Source organism: Ceratotherium simum, chromosome 19, assembly GCF_057802395.1.
Source record: "Ceratotherium simum simum isolate JZ-2026a chromosome 19, ASM5780239v1, whole genome shotgun sequence".
In the NCBI taxonomy this organism is placed as follows: domain Eukaryota; kingdom Metazoa; phylum Chordata; class Mammalia; order Perissodactyla; family Rhinocerotidae; genus Ceratotherium; species Ceratotherium simum.
This window is the reverse complement of record NC_141918.1, coordinates 31,073,135-31,093,648: the sequence shown is the minus strand read 5'-3', so window position 1 is coordinate 31,093,648 and position 20,514 is coordinate 31,073,135. Positions and strand designations below refer to the sequence as shown.

The window sequence follows — 20,514 nt, the reverse complement described above, 5'->3', positions numbered from 1 at the left end:
CTGTAAAGAGGAAGAGCTAACATGCACAAAGCTCTTAGTAGGGTCTGGACCATAATAAAAGCTCAATTAATAAGAGCTTTTAGTTACAGCCATGAAAATGATGGGTAAACCTAAGACTGCACACATCACACCTATTCACACCAATGCAAACTGAAGATATAATGGTTTTTGCCCCTTTTTGGGGGCAGGGGACAAAAGCTTTCCAACCTCAACTAGAACTCTCCCCACTTCAGCATCATGTAGAAGTCAGGGCACAGGGACCGTCTTTTCAACACCAAAGGCCTCTACAGCCTCCTAGAGAGGATTTTCAAAGAGAGCTTGAGCAGATCGGTATCTCTTATTACCATCTTCAGATCTAGGCCATAGGAGCCAAGGCCTCAGATCCCTCTGACTCTTGGGCTTGGAGCCAAGCCTTCTAGACTGCTTGCTGCCAGGCAGGCTGCTTCTTATGAGCCACACTGTTCCTTAAGGCTTTTACTCCTCTGGAAAGGCATCCTTGATGCCAGAATTTTTTCAAAATACCTCCCTCTCCCTGTCCCCAAAATATGCAAGCAACAGCCCATCCTTTTGGAAAACTAAAATGGCAGTAAACTGACACGCGTTTACACACTTCATCTGTGAGCAGTGGCAGCTTCGGGAAGCATCCCATCGGCCCAAGCAATTCCAATTCCCACAAGCTGCATGTGACTGACTTCTGATCTTCAAAGTCCCTAGGACTCTCCTGGAGTCCAACTGCGAATGCTGCTTACAGAGTCAATGGCACAATATTTAGGACTCCCCTCCAAACCCTGGCCCCAGGCACAAGTCTCTCAGTGTAGCTTTCCCCACCACTGCATGAACGCTCTGATGTCTCAACCCCTGAACCTGCCTTCTCCGTCCTTCTCAAGAATCTTGAATCTGAGGAAAGTGACTTCCCTCCCCATTCCTGAGAAGACATCCCAGAACACAGCCCCTCTGAAGCTCAGCACCCACGCCGTGTCGTCTCAGAGAGGGCTTCATGTAGGAAAAGGTGTGCTACTAACAGCAGAAGAATTTGTAATCCAAACTAATCCTGTTTTTTTTTTTTTAATGTGTCAGATATAAGAGTATTTATGAATCTCAGGCAACATTCTGAAGCAGCTGCTAAGAGGCCCTGAAATGAACTTCCAAGTCCTGGCCAACCCACTGTTCTTTGCACTATTTATATTTCTAAAGCCATCAGCTATGTCTGATATGGCTGATCATGAGGCCCTGCTTAATGGACGACAGACTCCAATGAGACTGACAAGCAGCAATAACTTGTTTTATCTTTACCTGGCTTCACCTTGTGGTGGGAGACGCAGTGCGCCTTCTAGGCCTCCGAGCCAAGAGGGATGCCATCTCCTCACCACTGCCTCGCCTCTGACCTCATCACGAAAGCTGCATCACTTTCCCCTTCACTCACCCTCTCACACTGATTACACCCAGCACATTTTAATCTTATCTTTCTCCCACATGTCCCACGTCCGTCTGTGGATGAGTCAGGGAGACTACTCCCCTCTCTGATGCTGGTCTTAAAACTAGGAACATTCCCAAAAGACCAAAACAAACAAGTAAGGGGAAAAGTTCACAAAACAAGAATCCAACCTAAACACAAGTCCACTGAACACCATATACGCACCAGGATGAACACTGGCTTCCTCTGTGCACCTGAGCAGATCCTTCCCTATTGTTGTCCAGGAGGGAAGCGGGTACCCTTGCCCTGTACAGAAAGCTACACAGCACAAGGATCTGTGGGAAGTCTACAGTACTCCAGGGGCTAGGTCTTTGTTACCTTTCAACAGATACCACCACAAGATACCTGTTCATCTCTTCCCACTCTTGTCAGGATTCTGAAGCCAAGACGGCATGAGAATTTTGATTTTTGACTCCTAATCTGTCACTAGAGGAATTCTAGACTTAGCAAAAGACTTAAAGCAGTGTTTCTCAAACTTCAGCTTGCAGCAGAATTACCTGGAGACCTTGTTAGAACATAGATGGCTGGGTCCAGAGTTTCTGATTCAGTAGGTCTGGGATGGGACCAAGAATCCCCATTTCCAACAAGTTCTCACGTGATGCTGATGCTGCTGATCTGGAGACCACACTTTGAGAACCACTAGCTTAATGCATCAGAATATGGTAGAACCCTCTAGTCTATCCGATTAGGTTGCACAAAAGAGGGATAGTAAGTTTACGTGTCTCAGTTTTCAAGACTTATGCAATGACTTGAAATAGCACCACCTCTTCTTACAAATTACTGAAAAGTTCAAAATAAGTTAACTGGGGTCCAGTGGAGACTAGAAAGACAAGTGGGAGTTGGAAACTTTAAAGAAACCACATTTAGTTACACGAAAGAAAGTAGAGGAGGAGATTCTAGTTAAACCCAGTTTGTTAAGTAATAATGCCATTGTCTCAGACGCCAACTGTTCTCTTAGATCCCAACTTGACAACGCTTCTTTTTATATGGAGCTTCCAGGGGGCAAACTCCACCTTGTAATCTTCCCATGGAGGAGAGGGTGGAAATAGGTTTAAAAGTCAATACTAAAATAGTTGATAACTTCCACAGCCAAAATCTCTCTCATTTCGCTTAAGACAATGGTTCTCAGCCCTAACTGTACATCGTAACCACCTTGTCTGCTTTAAAAAATACAGATGCCCAGGCCCCACACCTAGGGATTCCAACTTGTTTTTGGATGGGACCCAGACGTGGGTGTTTTTCAAAGCTCCCCAGACGATTCTCAAATGCAGCCAAGGTTGAAGACCACTGATGTAAGAGAGAGGTCACAGAGAGAGAATAATTGGTGGATGGGAAAGAGAGAAGGGCAGAAAGCCCCCTTTAAATAATGTCTAATGACATCAAAGGAAAGAGGAAAGAATGGGAGAGAAGCTGGGAGCCGGAAGGACAGGTGAAACTGAGGCTCTTAGATCCTGAGACTGCTCTAACCCAATGCTGGCTGTCTTAGGTTTAAAAATCAGAAATGGCTATCTGATCAAGGAAGTGCCCACATTCGCCAAAGACTTGGTAACAGTCCAAAGGTCGTATGAGGAAACCCTTTAACAAGGTGTGCTATTTTTTTTTTCCCCAGAAGAGTTAGTAACTAGGCACTTGAGGCAGAGCTTTAACTTCTCACAAACAAATCATCTAAAGGTTCAACTGTGAAATCATGTGCCAGAAAACAATAAAATTTATGCCTAAGCAAAATTTAAAAAAAAATTTTTTTTTAATGAGGAGGCAAGAGAGAGGAGATTGAAGAAGCAACTCTCGGAGTATTTAGTAATTGAAATTATCTTCCCAGTAATAACCACACTGACAAAGGAGTTTTCAAAGTTGTAAAATCGTGATGCAGATGATCATTCTCCAAATAGAGCTATTTTCTTCTCTTCCTTCTTGACTAGCACAGATGGATGAGGAAACAAGCTGGAAAAAAAAAATGTTTGAAAGCTTTACGATCCTGTTTAAGGCAGAACGATGAACACAAAACAGACCAGTAAGAAGAACGAAGTGTTGGTGGTCAATGGACAGAGCAGGGAATCTCAGGGCAGGTCACACAAACAGACGTCAGGTGACAATTATCTCTGCTCACGTCAACAGGGCCAACACTGGGAGCCAGAGAGAAAAATCCAGATGGACTGCCACTGTGTTAACAGTTAAAACTGATTCATCAATTTAAAGTTCTTGATTTGATTAGAAAACTCAGATGTGGATAAAGCTGCATCTTAAAAATGAGAATTGTAATTTTTGATAATTACTTAACAAATGAATGTTTTTTATTTTAAAATTAATTTAGAGGACAGTAGTTTGCACTAGCACCACAACTGAGCTTTCGTAATTTAACATGTGGTACTGCACTTACCCAGTACTGACTGCCCACAGATTAACTCACAGCATTCCCTGGTTTTATGAGACGATCAGAATAAACCTCTCCCCTCCTCCCAAAGAGCACCTACTAAAAGATGCCAACGGTCAAGTGCCAAATTTCACCTTAGCAGCTGACAGGAAGGTTGAATGTGGTCAAGCCTAAAACATGCCACGGATCACCTAGACTTTTCAGCCTGAAATAAAGATCTTTCTTGGAAACGGAGCAGACAAAATAGGACTGATTTAGATAATTCAGTGCAGCAGAGGACATGCATCTATTCAAACAGAAGGCTGTAAGTTTATCTTTATTGGACAGGGTTGGAGATAGAAGGCCTGATCTAGGCCACTAATTTCAACGAACAGGCCAAGAGTGCTGAAGCAACCACACTCACACCGGTATCAGCTCAAAGATAACTTCAAAATAATCAGACCCACAATATGTTCAAAAACCCATTCCAGGCTTCTCAGGGCTAAACAAAGGATGATCTAACTGGTCATGATTCTTTTCAAGAAATTCAGAAGTTAGACTCAAAGTTTAATGTTTACTTTCAAAAAAATTATCTTTACAATTTAGTCTGTGGGCCAGCGTTTATCTGCATGATGAGTATATTTGTATATGGCAAATTCACGCTGTTAAGGGGACTGTACTGAAAAATAACTAGTGAATGAAGATAAGTCCCTTCTCATTCTACCAACTGGGAAAAGAAAAAAGAAGGTACCCAACACAGACCAACATGCAAAGGTATGAGGGTGAAATTAACAAGTCCTTGATGTGGAAATGAACACTGGCAGGAAGCCCCAGAACAGCTATCGGGTAAGGTACAAACTCTGCAAGATCTACAGCAACACTGAGTTTTAACTGAGATCGAATTTTTTTTTAATTAGGTAGATTTCTTTTTTTAATTCGACAGAACTTTTTTTTAGGAATTTACCAACACGAAAAGTTCTCATGGACAGACCTAGATAAAGTGTTCTACTTTATAAAACTATTACAGTTTTAGAAGAAAATTAAACTATATCAAGTTTTTAAAAATATTAAGTAAAATAAAAATGAAAAAAAAGAGAAAGGAGAAGGTAAGCAGAAGGCTTTAACCATCACTCAGCTGACCTTAATATGAAATATGGAACTGAGGCAGTTACCTAGATAATTTATGATGAAAGAAATATCATTTTTAAACTTAATTATTAGAATCCTTCAGGAAAAAAGCAGTTTTGAGATTTGAATTATGTGAATTAACGACTTAACTATCCATTTCATCTTTTTAATGTAGTACCAATTTTCAAGGAGATGTCTAACAAGCTCTATTGGATATAATTTTATGCCCATCTTAAACTTCAGGCTTATAGTCAGAGTTGTACCTTTACAAGTCCACTGTGGCCACCGCCACCTTCTATTTCAACGGTCTCCAGCCCCACCACCCTCCCACGCACTCTGGAGGTATTCACTTATCAGGCAGAACCCTTCTGCCTGCTCCACTTTTATCATATGGTTTCAGTCTATCTTCTGGACACTGTCCAGACACTACTCACCTATCTTTACTATGAAACTGAGAGTTCTGCAATTTTTTCCAACACACATGGGATTAGTATTCTGCTAGTCACATTTTATCTTAGGGCAAATGGGTACTGCATTCCTGTGGCCAATTAAAACCATCATTTTAGGTCCTTCTCATACATATTTTTACCTTGAAGACAAAGCAGTAAGCTCTTCAGTAGAGATCAACACTTTAACCTGGCCAGCAACTTGCATTATGCAACTTTTTCTGTTTCTGTCTTGGCAGCCTGCCTTTAAACCCGTTAGGAACTGCACTGTAAAGAGTCAACCACTTCACAAAATATTTTTAATACCTTTAATTATGAGCTCTGATTCGGCAGCCAAACTTCTGCCAGGAACTTCTTGTAAATTTTTTTTTTTTTTTTCCTGAAATCCATTTTTCTTGGTGGAGTTGTCTCCATTCATCTACCTACCTGAAGCCTACTGAAGCACAGATATCCTGTTTTCCCAAGGCAGGGAATGGCCCAACTCAAAGGATTTCTACACACTATGCATCACTCTATTATTTCTAAATAGTACACTTTGTATCTGATCCACAATAAACCATGTCACCCAAGGCAGTGACCAAACAGAAATGAGAGTCCCCAAACCAACAGGTTTCTGACAAAAATTCTCAAGCCACTCTCTACTCCCCCACTAAAAGCTCACACACTGATTCGATTCTTAAGTTATTAGCTCATGCAAAATCAAAGGAAGGAGCGTTAACCATGGGTCCCAGTCCACTCCTCCATCAATGCACAGAGAGGTGTTCGTTACCCTGAGCCAGCCACAACTTGGAAGACAAGCATTCAAGACAGTATTCTGAAGGATTAATGTGAGAATCAGTGGTAATATATGTAAAGAATGTGGCACATAGTAGAAACTTTTAAAAAGGGAGCTATTTTTAAAAGGTACAAACTTCCAGTTATAAAATAAATAAGTCATGGAGATGTAATGTACAGCACGGCGACTATAGTTAATAATACTGTATTGCATATATGAAAGTTGCTAAGAGAGTAAATCTTAAAAGTTCTCATCACAAAAAAAAAAATTCTGTGACTATGTGTGGTGACGGATGTTAACCAGACTAATTGTAGTGATCATTTCACGATATATACAAATATTGAATCATTATGTTGTATAGCTGAAACTAAAATAATGTTGTATGTCAATTACACCTTAATTGAAAAAAAACACAAAACTCAACCCCCTTCCAAAAAAATTTTAAAAATAAATAAAATGGCACCTATTTAATTTTATTGTTGTAACCCCTCCAACCCAAAGTACCCTCCAAACTCCAGGACGCAGTAGACTCTAGTAGAAAAGACAAAAGTTCCAGAGTCAAAGAAACCTAGATTTGATCCCTAACAAGTTACTTAAACTTCTTTGAACCATTGCCTCATCTTTAAACTAGGATTTACATTTAAAATGCCTATCTTGTAGGATCAATATTAGATGTCAAAAACCTAGCTGGGCATTTGGCAGAGTAGGTGCTCAATAAATCAGAGCTACTATTATAATAGTAATTATTATGACTAGGCCTGAGAATTCGTGTAGACTCCTTTTTATTATAAAAACCAAACTGTCTCTCCAATAAAACCCTAGCTCCCGTCTCCAAAAGTATCACTTTGAAATATGAGAATAAACAGATGCAATTCTGATTCTTAAATACTTCTGAGCAATTCCACTCAAACACCTCCCAGGTGCCTAGAAAATATCTGCTGCTACTTCTGTGAGGACAACCACACTATGTTGTACGCTTCATCAGGATGGCTGGTTTTTGGACATATATGTATCCAGAGGGGACATGAGCCTGAAGCTTCCGGTGTGTGCGACTTTGAAAGGCCATGAAGCACAGGAGGAGCTGAGGGGACTCCAGAAGATTCTGCATTAGCCTTACTACCATCACTGATGACAATGAACCTGATGGGGCGCCACCTTCTCAAGCTCTGACAGGGACAGGGAAGAGAGGATTCTTCTTGAATACGGTCCTTCCAGTGAGGACCCTAGGCTCCTCCTTCCCCTCGAAGACTGAATGTTCTAGACCAAAGCTCTCAGACAGACCTCATGGCCTTAGTGTAAATCTCAAGCCCACACTCCACAAGCACAGCCCTTCCACTAGCTTCACAAAACAGGCCAAGCAGAAATTCAGTAAGAGGGGGTGGGGGAGGAAGGAGAGGGAGCCCAGCACACCATATTAGAAACGGGAGGGAGGGACAAGTTTTAGTAGCTCTAACTGGGAAATCAAGAAGAATTCATGCCTCCCTTCTGTCTCTCACAGCAGGACGAAGAAAGAAGAAACTTAAATTACCAGAAAGTAGCCTATGAATGATTAACATTTTAATCGAAATAAAACCTTTCTTGTGGGGGGATGGGTGAAATGGGTGAAGGGGGCCAAAAGGTACAAACTGCCAATTATAAAATAAGTCAGTCCTGAGGATCTAATGTACAGCATGGTGACTAGAGTTAATAATATTGTATTGTATATTTGACAGTGGCTAAGAGAGATCTTAAAAGCTCTCATTACAAGAAAAAAAAATTGTAACTATGTGTGGTAATGGATATCCATGTGGTGATCACTATGCAACATGTACAAAAATCCAATCGTTATACACTTGAAACTGACACTGTTATGTGTCAACTGTATCTCCATAATACCTAAATAAACCCTTTTTATTCTTCTCCTTTATCTGCAACCCTGCCTGTCCCTCTCTTCCATCCCCATGCTCCTGTGTTTGTTTCCTAGGGCCACCATAACAAATTACCACAAACTGAGGGGCTTCAAACAACAAAAATTTATTCTGCATAGTTCTGGAGGCTAGAAGTCCAAAATCACGGTGTCAGCAGCGCCACGCTCCCTCGGAAGGCTCTAGGGGAGGTTCCTTCCTTGTCTCTTCCTAGCTTCTGGCGGCTCCCAGCAATGCCTGGTGCTCCTTGGCTTGTAACTGCATCGCTCCAACCTTTGCCTGGTCTTCAGGCAGCCTTCTCTGCATTTAGTACGTCCTCTCCTCTCCTCTCCTCTCCTTATAATGACACCAGTCATTGGATTTAGGGTTCATCCTAATCCTAATTTTAACTAATTACACCTGGAAAGACACTATTTTCAAATAAGATCACACTCTGAGGTTAGGTGCAGGTGGACACGAATTTTGGGGGGATACCATTCAACCCACAGCAGCCCCCAAATTAAAATAAACCACCGCTACCAAAATAGGGGGCAAGGTGGAGGGAGATGACAAATTACAGCCTTACAGAACTATGAAAAATTTCAAAATTATCATCTCCAGTGGATCCATGACTACTACATCTGAACTGGAAATAATGTAGCTTTTGTCTTTCTCTTGTCCACAGGAAATTGTGAAGTCTTGGAAAATATCAAAAGTCCCAATCAAAATAGCACGAAACACAGAACATTCCACTGATCCAGATACTTGATATACTCTGATAAGTTTGGTATTAGATATCGACGAACACTCACATATATTATCAGGAGTGGAGCAGCAAAAAGATGAAAGGCAGGGGAGGACACCTTTCAGTGAAAAGTGCTTTCATTTAACTATTCAGGGATGGAAAGTGGACCATGGGTCCTAGAAGACCAAGGTTTCCTTTTAAAAAGTTACCTTAGGCTTTTAACCGCCCCTCCCCTAAATTACCCTTTTCTAATGATGACATAAGCCTACACGGAAGCACTATGTATCAGAGTTCTTTTTTTGTTTTTAATCAAGGTATTATTTTAGCTATGTGGGAAAAATACTTGAGATCAGCTTAAAGACTTGTGTACTCCCTCTGCTGGCTCTGAATTTAAAATAAATTCTCCAGGCCTTCAGGAGCCAAGTTATTAATTTCACTAGACATCTAAAACACAAGGAAAAATATGATGTGGATTCTTCCCCCACACACATGCAAAGGTCTTCAAAGAAATAAATAAGAAATTACGAAACACATACTGAAAACTGCCAAAGGCATCTCTGTTGCATTTATCATCGGTTCACCCCAAAGGAAAGATAATGTATATCATTCGTCCGGAGCAGGGGTCACCTCCTGTGTCGTCGGCCTTGCCCCTACAAGTGGGCCACAAGCTTTCCTTGCTCTGTGCTCACCTCTCTACTGCAGGACTCGGGTGTGTCTGGACACCCAGGCATGGTGAGCCCCCAGACGGTCACCTGGCTTCTTCACCATAAGCAATTACTAGAGCAGGAAATTACTGGAAGGATCACAGCCCATCAGAGAAGTTAGTCCATTTCACCTTGTGATGTTATCTCCTAGTAGTACCTGACGCACTGCAGAGAAAAAGTCTCAAGATTAAAACCTGAGAAAAAAGCTGGAGTGAAAAGTGGAAGACACATGCTCTAGAGAAGCTGAGCTTGAAATATACTCCAGTCCTACATTTGTGTTTACCAGAAAGCAGTGACACATCACAATATTCTGCGGACAGCTGCTATTGTACTTTTCCCGACCGGGGAAATTGCAATACTGAGAAATCAACGTTGTCTGGTCAAGGATAAAATGGTTCAAGATACTGAGTCTGTCTGGGTAGTGATGCAATCAGAAGTGGGGTCTCCTATCACCATCACCAGCCTAACCACCTACTCAGAAACTCTAACTCAGAAGAGCTGCAGGCTGGCCCTGAAAAGATGCATCTCAAAGATTGCTTGTTATCTTTTCTTCCTTCATACGTGACTTCTATTTTCCAATCCACGGATATAAAACTTCAAGTACATCTGGGACTTCTGCCCCAAAATGTAGAACATTATGGACAATTCAGTTTTACACAACAGCTTTGCTCGTGTAAGAAGTGGGTAAGTAAATTTTAGGCTGAACAATCCCACAGTGACTCTTTCTAGACAGGGCATATTGACGCTGCATAAAGTGGGGTACACACACAGAGGGCAGACTTGATTTCAACTGTCTCTTAAAGAAAGGTCATTCCAAGATCAAGTTTCCTTCAGTTTCTGTGGTGGGTGGAGACTGGCACTAATGAAGTTTTCAGGGACTTCTACACCGGGAAACAAGACACAGCAAGAAATGCCTTCAATAGCAGAGCATCATTTCACCGTTACACTGTATCATGTCAACATCAACGCCCGGAGGTCCACGACTTACAGCACCTTCATTGCTACAAGTATCCAAAAGACTCTACACGTGCCATCACCTCACTCCTGAGTCACAGCATGACCTTTCAGTGTCAGAGTCCCAGAACAAGGCTATCTTCACGGGCTGAGGATATAACAATCCAAAAAGCAGGTCCAAGTATCAGAAACTCTTTATTTGTTCGGTAGACACACTCTGTGCTTTTGAGGCTGCACTTGGAAATATACAGGAGTCACAGAAAAACGACCAAAGAAACAAGCAGGAGTCAGAGGGTGGGTAGGGTAGGGTGGGGTTGAGACAGAAGGCTTTTTCAGCAAGGTGAGGTGAGCTGAGCGTGCTGGCGGAGAATGCAGAGAGAGAACCACAGCTACTCCAGCGCCGGCCAGCCTCAAGGGGGGGAGGGGAGCAGAGGAGAGCAAATGAAGAAAGAGTTTGCAGAATCGGAGGCACAGCCAGGAACAGCTGTGAAACCACAATGGTTAGCAGCAGGCTACAGAACAGTGGTGCCCTGGGCTCATGCGGACACAGTCTTAACTCCATCTCTGCTAGCTGTGTGTCCCTGAGCCGGTCACTCATGCTCCTGGCTGTGTCCTCACCCGTAAAATGAAGATCTTGAAGACCTCTTTTAGTTCTGAATTTGAGGCAAGAAGCAATGCGGATGAGTCAGCTGTATCAAGGCTCCACATCTACTCCAGAGGGAGGCCCCACAAGACAGAATCAGGGATCTCAGAGCAGTCCAGGGCCACAGGTGTGCTCTACTCCAGGTAGACTTGGGGAAGCTTCAGCCTCCTCCCAAACAGACCCAAACCACAGGAGCCACGTTACAGTGGCCCTGCATCTCCAAAGCAAGCTGAAAATGACCTGCCAAGAATTAAAGGCCAGCTCCAAGCCAGAGCTCAACACCCACTTCGCCATTTGCCAGTAACTTCTCTGCAGAGGGCTGAAGTACTGACGAAGGCAGAAGTACAAATGTGAAAAAAGGCAAAGAAAATGGACGACAAGGATAAGCTCGCAGAGCACAGATTTGCATGTTTATTTTCTGTCTTCCCCCAATAGAAGGTGAACTCCTGTGAACTGGAACCTTATGTCGTGCCTTGTGTGACCACGACATCCCTGGGGCCTGGCAGAATGCCCTGGGCACAGTATGCCTTCGATAAATATTCGTTGAATGAATGAAATGATATGTGAAGCAGATGGGTAAAAAGGGTTTTCTCTTTCCAATCTTTTACTCACTGTACACCAGCTATAACATCCACTGATACTAACCCACCTGTATATATTTGTCATCCCCAGTTCCTTCTACAGCAGCAAAAAGCCAAAACGGCTCTTCAGGACCCCTCCATTTGTGATACAGGAAAAGGTGACAAGAAAAATGAGGAGTCCAGAATAGGATCGAGTCTGTTCCTTACAGGCAAGATGAGTGGGTATGAAAACAAAATAAATTCCACATTCTCTCCAGCCCCGGGAATCTGGAATCTGATCAGAAATGGGTAAGTGGGGTACCTCGTCAGAATGCACAGACCCAAACAGTCTTATCTTTGCCTTTTTATCAAGACCTTTGCATGGATGGTGTCTGCAAAACTTTTTCCAGACCGAGTACATGACTTTTTAGTGGGACAAGGCCTCTTCATTAATCTTCCAAATAAAAATATCTTGCAGGTTTTAAGGAAGAATCACAAGTGGAGTATTAAAAAGTTTAACTGCAAGATGTTCTTCTATGGTATCATTCTCTTAAAATAGAACCCTCCTAAAATCTCCTAAAAATAAGTCTGCATAGTTTCATTTCATTTTCTAAGAAGGAGATAAACATATCAAAGCAAACACTTAGCTCCTTTTTTAAAGGGTCTCTCTGCTCCATGGGGCTCACAGACCAAAGTCTAAAAGGGCCAATTTCTTCACTTCATAGGTCGATGACACAGCTTTGAAAAAGAGGAAAAACGGTCCCCCTAGTGTACCGCTGCTGTAGGAAGAGGAAGTATATTAGTTGAGAATCACTGACGAAGACAGCACTGCCAAAGGAAATTACAAAACAGCATTTTGGCAACACGGGCCAAGCAGAAGACAGATTCCTCGCACACGACCAAAGCTGGCCCTTTGGTGAGTTACTCCAAAAGGTGACTGAGGTCAAAATTACGAGCCAATAGGGAATTATTATGACTTGGCCATTTTGAAATTTTTAAAAATGTTTTTAAACGTAGAAGTGGCAGTTAAAATAACATTTTCTTAATACAGGATCTTGAAAAGGAACTGGATGGGTTAATCTAAAGGACCAGAACAGCGAGGACATAAACAAGCATTCTTGGCAGGTCAGCCCTCAGCTTTTTACCTTGGGAAGAAGCTGTACGACTTAGGACACTCTCACATGAAGGAAGACTCGGTCTCTCGAAGAATTATCTGCAGCAGAGTAGAAGCTGTCACACCGCATGCTACATTTGCGAAATTGTGGGAACCACCACAGAAACTCATAGCTGCCTAACGTGATCCTGCCCTGACCATGGGAAATGCAGGTGTATGTAGGAAAGTAAGTGATAAACAGGGCTGCCCAGGTAAACCCTGGGGTCCTAAAGGTCTGCCGGGGACAGGAGGAACCAAGAGAACTCACCAGTTTAATTATGGGTGCAGTGCAAGTAAGCTTAATCTGAATTAAAGGAAATGTAACCTTTTCCCCTCTTAACCACATCAGATTACTCATTTCGACTTTAATGCGTGAGGTAAAGGAACCCGTAAGATAGCCATCACCTTTCTCCTGGCACAGTGTGCATCTGACAAACATAAGTTAACCAAGAGCTTCCTCCTTTTGTTGAAATGCTCTCTTTTTTGCCACCTTTATCACTTCATAAGTACCCATACTGATAGGCACTGGAGAGCTATACAGGGAGGATACACTCCCTCAGCCTCCATCAATATCCTTCTCTTTCCAACGCTAAAATAATAACCAAGACGTTTTTAGATCCAGAGGGAAATATGCTTTTCAGGAAAGCAAGCTTCTACTTATGTAAGACCACTTGTTACCTAGTAAGTAACCTTTCAAAAAAGATCAATTTAAAGAGGAAAACAGTGTGATAAAGAACAAAGATTTCTAGAACTGTGGCTACTAACTACCTCTGTACTAACTAGCTGTGTGATCTTTGAAGTCATTAACTTGAAGAATCAGGTTCTTCACCTATAAAATAAGGGAGATGCACTAGATCAGCAAACCTCACCCTGGCTGTACGTTTGAATCACCTGAGAAACTTAAAAAAAAAAAAAAACAACCAATGCTAAGCCACACACCAGCCCAATTAAATCAGATTTTCTGAGTACTGGTAGATTTTAAAAGCTCCCAGGTGATTCTAATATGCAATCAGGGCTTTGAACCACTGGTCTCAATTCTGATCTCCAAGGTCTCTTTTCTAATTCTTTCATTCTATGATCTTAGTGTGGTAATTCTGGTTACAGGATCTCATAATGCAATGGCCCAAAAAGCCAAAAGAGGAGTAAGGCCTAGACCCTACATACTGTGCCTATGTGCACGTATGACTACAAAAGGTTAACCTGAATTCTAGACATTTTTAGAAGTTAAAACCATAATGCACAACTCAGAATGAAAGTAATGTGGTTTAAATGCACATGCAGGCTTCCAGAATGACTAATCATGATAGGAATCAACTCCTGAAACTCGGGGATGCATGGAAATGGTCACAATTAGCTCCTGACCTCTCTCTTTTTCCTCTTCTTCCACCCCCACTGAACCACAAGCACAAAAAAGGTTGGCTATTAGTCATAATTGAAATATGAAACCAGTCCCAGTTTCAAAGGGCCTTCTCCATCATCAAAGATTTGGAAGTTCTTGCATGGCTACATCTTTTGATGAAGGTCATCTTAGAAAACTCTTTAAATTATACCTCTATAGCCTTTAGGGATTAGCTGCCACGTGATACTCAGAAACAGAATTGGTGTAAAATTTTAAAGTAAAAGTAATCATAAAAGTGCACCCTGTATTAAAAATACTAAGGTTTGAGTTTTAATTTACAATATTTCATACGATTTTAGAGAGATGAGATAGCAGAGAAGAACAAAAGAAACCATGAGACAAAAAAACTGGTTAGGACGTAAAACCACAAAGTCCAAGACTAGGCCCAAAATCTCTATTGCAAGTTCTGCAAGCTACATGAAAATCTAACTAGCCCAGTCTTGATTCATGCTACTTTTGGTAACACTACTTTCTCACATAAATCTCCAAAAAAAATCAAAAGCTATTAAATTACTATCTTTATAAACAAAATAGCAAGAAATATTTGTGGAATTAAATTACTTTTGCAATCTTAAAAATCAGAGGAGAGGTGACAACTCTTCCTACATTAACTTTTTAACTAAGTTAGCTAACTTTTAACAGATTCTCTGCACCAAATTCAAAATATACAGAACTAAATTTCAAGTGTGAAAAACTTGAAAAATATTCCAAACCCCCAAATCCATCTTCTTAGATCCTGTAAAACTCACCCCTTCCTGACACTGTACACTGAAATTAACCATTGCTATCTATTTGCACACTCAAGTTTTAAAAGGTATCACAGTAGCATGGCTTTGAAACGGAACTAACTATCGTCCTCTCTGGAAACAGCCCTCAGATCACACAACTGGCATTCCTTTGCAAAGCAACAAAATTAAATCAAATGTAAGATTCATAATGTCAGAATTTGTTAAAGGAAATGAAACCGATTTGTGGAATAATATCAAAGCACGCTTTGCTTTTAAAGTATCTAAACAAGGCCTCTCCAACTCTAGCCATAAAAAATAAAAAACAGGCACTAGGCTTGCAAGATTTTTTTTAAAAGTAGCCAATTTACTAAATTCTTTAGCTTTTTTGTATAGACTCCTCTCCACTGCTTCAGTTCTCCACTAAGATTAAATGGCTCCTATTTTATACACCTACTGGAACCCAGGAAGATACACGGCTCTCCAAAGACAAGGAAGGGATAGAAAGAAGCAACTACTCCTTTAATTTAAAAAAGAAAGAAAAAAAAAAGCTAACTTGCAAATACAAGCAACTGATAAACCATAGGTATCTCCACCTGCTCAGGACACTTTTGCCTGGTACTGACACATCCATATCTTGGGGAAAGGGGCCAGGAGGATGAGGTGCCAGGAAGAGCAAAACAAGGGCGTATCAGCAGCCCAGCAGAGGCACAGGAGTTAATCTCTTTGGATGCCCAACTGCAGGAAATCATTACATCATAGGCCTTTCCACACCTCTCTCCCTACCATGTGTCCAGTACCCAGAGAAGCTGAAAAGGAGCAGTGGAGAGCCTCTCTTCAGGTTCACTTACAGGTAGAAGCCATTTCGGCCCAGCCCTGCCACCAAACCTCTCTCCCACAGGCCTAGGTGAAGCGGCAGGCCCAGTCCTCCACCCCGCCTCGTGCAGCTCCCGAGTGCAGGCCTCACCGGGAGCAGCAGGTGCGGCCAGTCCGCGTGGAGGTGGCAGGGCTGGCCCGTTCCAGGCCCCAGAACAGCTCAGAGGCTACTCGGGGGCAGGTTTACTAAGGAGACATCTGTGAAAAATAAAAGTGTCAACACGAGCAAGGAAAGACAGCCGGCCAGGAAAAGGTCGGCAACCACTGCTTTCTCAAACGGGATCCATGTGCCTATGGGAGTTAACAACCACAAGCCTGAAACTTAGACCCAAAGGTTCTCATCCAGCTGGTGACAATACACCATGCTTCTGCGACCGACTGGAAACCACAAATCCAACCCCTCCTCCGAGCACCAAGTCCCAAACACTCCCCCACGTCCACTCGCTCCACCCGCAGCGCCCTCGCCGCACCCCACTACGGTGAATTCACCCCCACTACTCCAAAGTTGGTCGCGGACCTACCTTCTCCGTGCTGTCCCGAGAATCCAGCAAACGCACTCCTGTCCGTCTGTCCTTCCCTCGCCGGTGTCCCTTGCCCCCTCTCCTCACCTGGCCATGCCCGAGGCTTCCCCGAGAGCCTCCTTTCCGCCCCACCCCTCCTCGGCCGTCCCCAGGTTCCCCTCCTCCGGGGGTCGCAGAGAACCCCCAAAGCCTCCCCGCCGAGGCTCTCCTTGCCAACCCCTCTCCCCGGCGCCCGCAGGCGCGCTCCGAGGCATCGAAGGCGCGTCTCGAACTGCGCAGGAGGCCCAGCGGGTCCGGCCGCCCGCCCGAGGTGGGTACGCACCTTCCAGCCGGCGGAGCTGTTGCTGTCGCCCTTATCCTTGAAGTAGGGCACGCAACGCACCATCCACTCGTAGATCTGGGACAGAGTGAGCCGTTTGTCCGGGGAGCTCTCGATGGCGCGAGTGATCAGGTCGGCGTAGGAGAGGTTCCCCCAAGCGTTCCGCCGCGACGAGCATTTCCTCGGCTGCCCGGAGCCCCCAGCCGCCCCCGGCTGCGGGGGTGGCAGTGGCTGCTGAGGCTGCAGCGGCGTCTGCGTCCCCCCGCTCAGCGCGCCCGCCGCCGGGGCTGGCCCGGCCCCGAGGTCCTGCCCTCCGGGAGCCAGCAGCCGGGCCGAGTCCTCAAGGAGCAGCCCGGAGCCCAGCGAGCCGCTCCCGCCGCTGCCGATCGCCATGGCCGAGCCGGCCCTCCCGCCGCCGTCCTCGTCGTCTTCATCGTCCTCCTCCTCAGGGATCATGGAGTCGGCGGCCGCCTCCCCCGAGGGCTTGGCCGGGCTCCCCTGGAGCTCCGGCCTCTGCAGGGGCCACGTACAGGAGCGCGGCCGGCTCTGGGGCTCGAACTCCGGATCCAGCTCCACTTCGAGCGGAGAGAGCGGGGCCGGGGAGGCCGGCGCCTCTGCCATCTTCGCCGCCCGCCCGCCGGCGGCTCGGGCTCTCGCGCTCTCCTCTCGCGCCGGGGAGGGGTGCGGCGGGGGAGGGACCGGGGCGCCGCGAAGACTCGGGCTCCTGGGCGCCGCTGCCGCCGCCACCGCTGGGGAAGCACAAGAGAAGAGAGAACGAGAGTTGGTTATCCCGGGCCGGAGCCCAGTCCTCGGCGAGTCCTCGCCCGCCGCTGCCGCTGCCGCCGCCCGAGCGCACCGCGCCCGCCTCCCAGGAGCAGGCAGACCTGGAGACGTGCGTCCCGCGAACCTGGCGCAGCAGACACCGCCCCCTGGCCGGGCCGCGGGGGAGACGGGAGCGAATCGACGGGCTCGCACGGGGCAGCCCCCTCCCCCGGCCGCTGCCAGAGCCGCAGGTCCCTCCTGGGTTAGGTGGCTGGGCGGGGAGGCAGGGGGAGGGGCGGGGAGGGGGAGGGGCGCGGGCCGCGCCTTTAAATCGGGCAGCGGCCGGAGCTGGCGCAGCGGTGCCGCGGTCGGAGTCCGAGCTCGGGCGGGCGTGCGTTTGTTTATGTTTCGCTCGGGGCCGCTCAAGTGCTTCCCGCGGCGCCGCCGCCAAAGTCTGTGGCGTCTTCAGCTCTCCTCCCCGTCCCCAGCCCTGCCGCCTCCGCGCCTCCCCTGCCACCTCCCCTCCCAGTGGAGGGGCCCGAGCGCGGGGACGGCGCGGGCAGCTCCCTTCTCCCCTCTTAGCCCGCGGGCCGGGAGGGCGAACGTGGATCCGCGCGCAAATGGCCCTTATCACTTCCAGAAAAGAGAAAGACGGGAAGGGGGATAGGCAGCTCGGCTGGTGTTCGCAAAGGGTCGAGCCGAGCAGGAACAGCCACTTTGGGGTTTTGTGTGGTTTATTTTCTCGCGCACGTTGTGCCCTCCACCCGCTTCCCTGTAAAGATCGGGGGGAGGGGGCAAGTCAAACATAAATCTTCCAACAGGTCGGGAAGCGCCAAGTCTTCCCGGGCCGCCAGAAAACCCGGACCAGCACGTTCATCACCTCCTTGCTCCCGCTGCTGCCATCTTGACAGTTTTTTCCCCCTTCACTCAAGTCCTTTAAAAACACTAGCGGGGAGAAGGGGGGGCGCGCACACCGAGTCACGGGGAGGGAAAAGGGAAGCGCCTGGCCCAGCTCGAAAGCAGATCCGGAGTCACCGGGAAGGCGGACGCCCCGCTGCACAGCTCCGGCGCCTACCTCGATTCCTTCCCTTCAGGGACGAGGGGGGAGGACGCACAATCCCGCGCGGGCCCGGGGCACGGTGAGGAGGGGGCGCGCAACCTCGGCGAAGGAGAGGTGCTCCGGCCGCCGCTGCAGCCCGCCGGAGGAACCGCCTGTCAGCCTGCGCGCCGCCGCCTTCCACATTCCTCCTCCTTCCTTCCACCAGCAGGGCGGCCGCGGCAGCAGCACAAAGTTATAGACACACGCAGGGTGCCTCAACCTAGGCTGACGGCGGGCGGGTCCCCGCCCAGGGGGAGGGCTGGGCGGCGGGCCCGGGTGTGCTGTGTGTGTGCGTGTGTGAGTGCGCTCGCGCGCGCGCGCGCCTGCGCGACCCGGCTCCGCGGGGCTACGGGCGTGGGTGTCAGGGCGCGCGCCACGGGCCGGGACTCGGCGGGCTCCCGCAGCCGTCCCCGCCGGGCTCCTCCTCTCTCCCCAGAGCCTCAACGACAACAAAGCGCGGCGCTGGCCCAGGAGAAGAGGGAGGGGGAGCGCAGAGCCCCAGACGCTCCACGAGCGCAGTCGTGTGGCTTCTCTGACTCCGGGCAGGGCGCCTGGCACCGGCGGTCCCCTGCACGCGTGTCTGCCCGCCCGGAGCCGCTCTGGTGTCCGGTTCTAATGGGGAACCGGACACCAGGTAACACCCGAGATAAGATGCTGACCGAAGATGGCAAGGGTTACCTCAGCTTGGAAATACTGACAAGCGACGATGTTGGTGGCTACAGGACTTCCATAAACTGATGCGCTTCGATTCGATCAGGCACGAAAAGGTTTGCACTGTCTCTTACCTAAGACGCTCGACCGCAATCGTGTTTCAATTTTCATGAATTTCGTGGCAAACGAGGGGAGAAGTGTAACTCAGGAGGGAAAAGCAAATTATTCCCCATTCCTAAACGCATGAGCAGATTTTGGACAACTGTGAATGGGAAGTAATTTGATTCTAATTTGTAAATGACGGCAAAACGGCTAATTGTGCATTTTTTACTTTAAAAAAGAGATACTCCTTTAGGTTTAGCAAAACATCTTCACAAGTCCTTATCTTACGATCAGTGCCCAAATCGTTCATTTGTACACTAAGAATGCACCACATGCGACACACACACCAAAAGTCTATCCACTTTGATTCATGAATATCTTTTTTTCTCTTAAATCCTTCCAAGTCATTGGAGGTATCTTACAGTCTAGAGCGGCTCCGCAACAACCCGACACACAAAAAGGTCCAACCCAGCGTACGCAGGAGTCCGCCCACCCGGCCTACTCCAGGCTCCGGGCTTTGCGCAGGGCCCGTCACTCAAGTGACGCGCGGCCCCGCCCCTGCACCAAGCTAGTTCGACGCGTACAAATAGATGATGTCATTGTATCCACACGCGCGTGACCCGAGAGCGCTGCGCCGCGTCGCCATTCGCTGCGCCGCTTACTCGTCAAGCCAAGCCGCACGCTGACTGGCCGCAGCCACCAGTCTCCAGGCCGCAGACGCCCCTCTCCGCCCCCGCCCGCACAGCAAATAATAAACAATCGAGTAAAATTCTAAGGCAGGAGGGGAGGGAGGAGTGGAGAAAAAGAGAGGGCGAACCAGAAGCCAGTCCTTGGCGCGCTGACGGAGGGAGAGTTAAAAGGAGGCGGACAGGAGAGGACCGGGGAGAGGAGGGAGGGAGCAGACCTGGGGTGACGGGTCCCGCCGCGATGAGGTGGCGTCAGGAGAGGAAAGTTGGAGAGCACTCTGCGGGGCGCGCCTGGCTGTAAGGGGGGGCGTTAGGGCCCGGGAGCCGCCTGGCTCGGGGCTGGGGGGCGGTGCGCGGCCCGCCGCGGGGGAGGAGACTGAGCCTCGCCGGAGCGCCGCGGGTGGAGCCGGCAGACACGTGCGGGAGGAGGGCGGGCGCGCGCCGCACACGCTCGCCCGGGGCGCGCGGCACCGCCAGGCGCGCGCGCTTGTTTACCAGCGCACGTGGGTGTTATTTTTAAATGGAATGTAGTGCTGGCAGCCGAGCTGAGTGGCGGGCG

General features: G+C 47.2%; 1 protein-coding gene across 2 annotated transcripts in view; it reads right to left on the bottom strand.

Annotated features, from left to right (window-relative positions):
• Positions 1 to 20,236, bottom strand: part of FOXO3 (forkhead box O3) — a 125,011-nt gene extending 104,775 nt beyond the window's left edge. The window contains exons 1-2 of one of the 2 annotated variants that reach the window (XM_087443966.1): positions 20,174 to 20,236; positions 16,659 to 17,404 (exon numbers count right to left, since the gene is read on the bottom strand). In XM_087443966.1, coding sequence (XP_087300092.1) covers positions 16,659 to 17,276 — 618 coding nt within the window. In that variant the 5' untranslated portion in view covers positions 17,277 to 17,404; positions 20,174 to 20,236. Of the gene's footprint in view, positions 1 to 16,658; positions 17,405 to 18,492; positions 18,709 to 20,173 lie in introns of those variants that run through there. The other variant, XM_087443967.1, reaches the window with a different exon arrangement.
• Between the last annotated feature and the right edge of the window lie 278 nt (positions 20,237 to 20,514).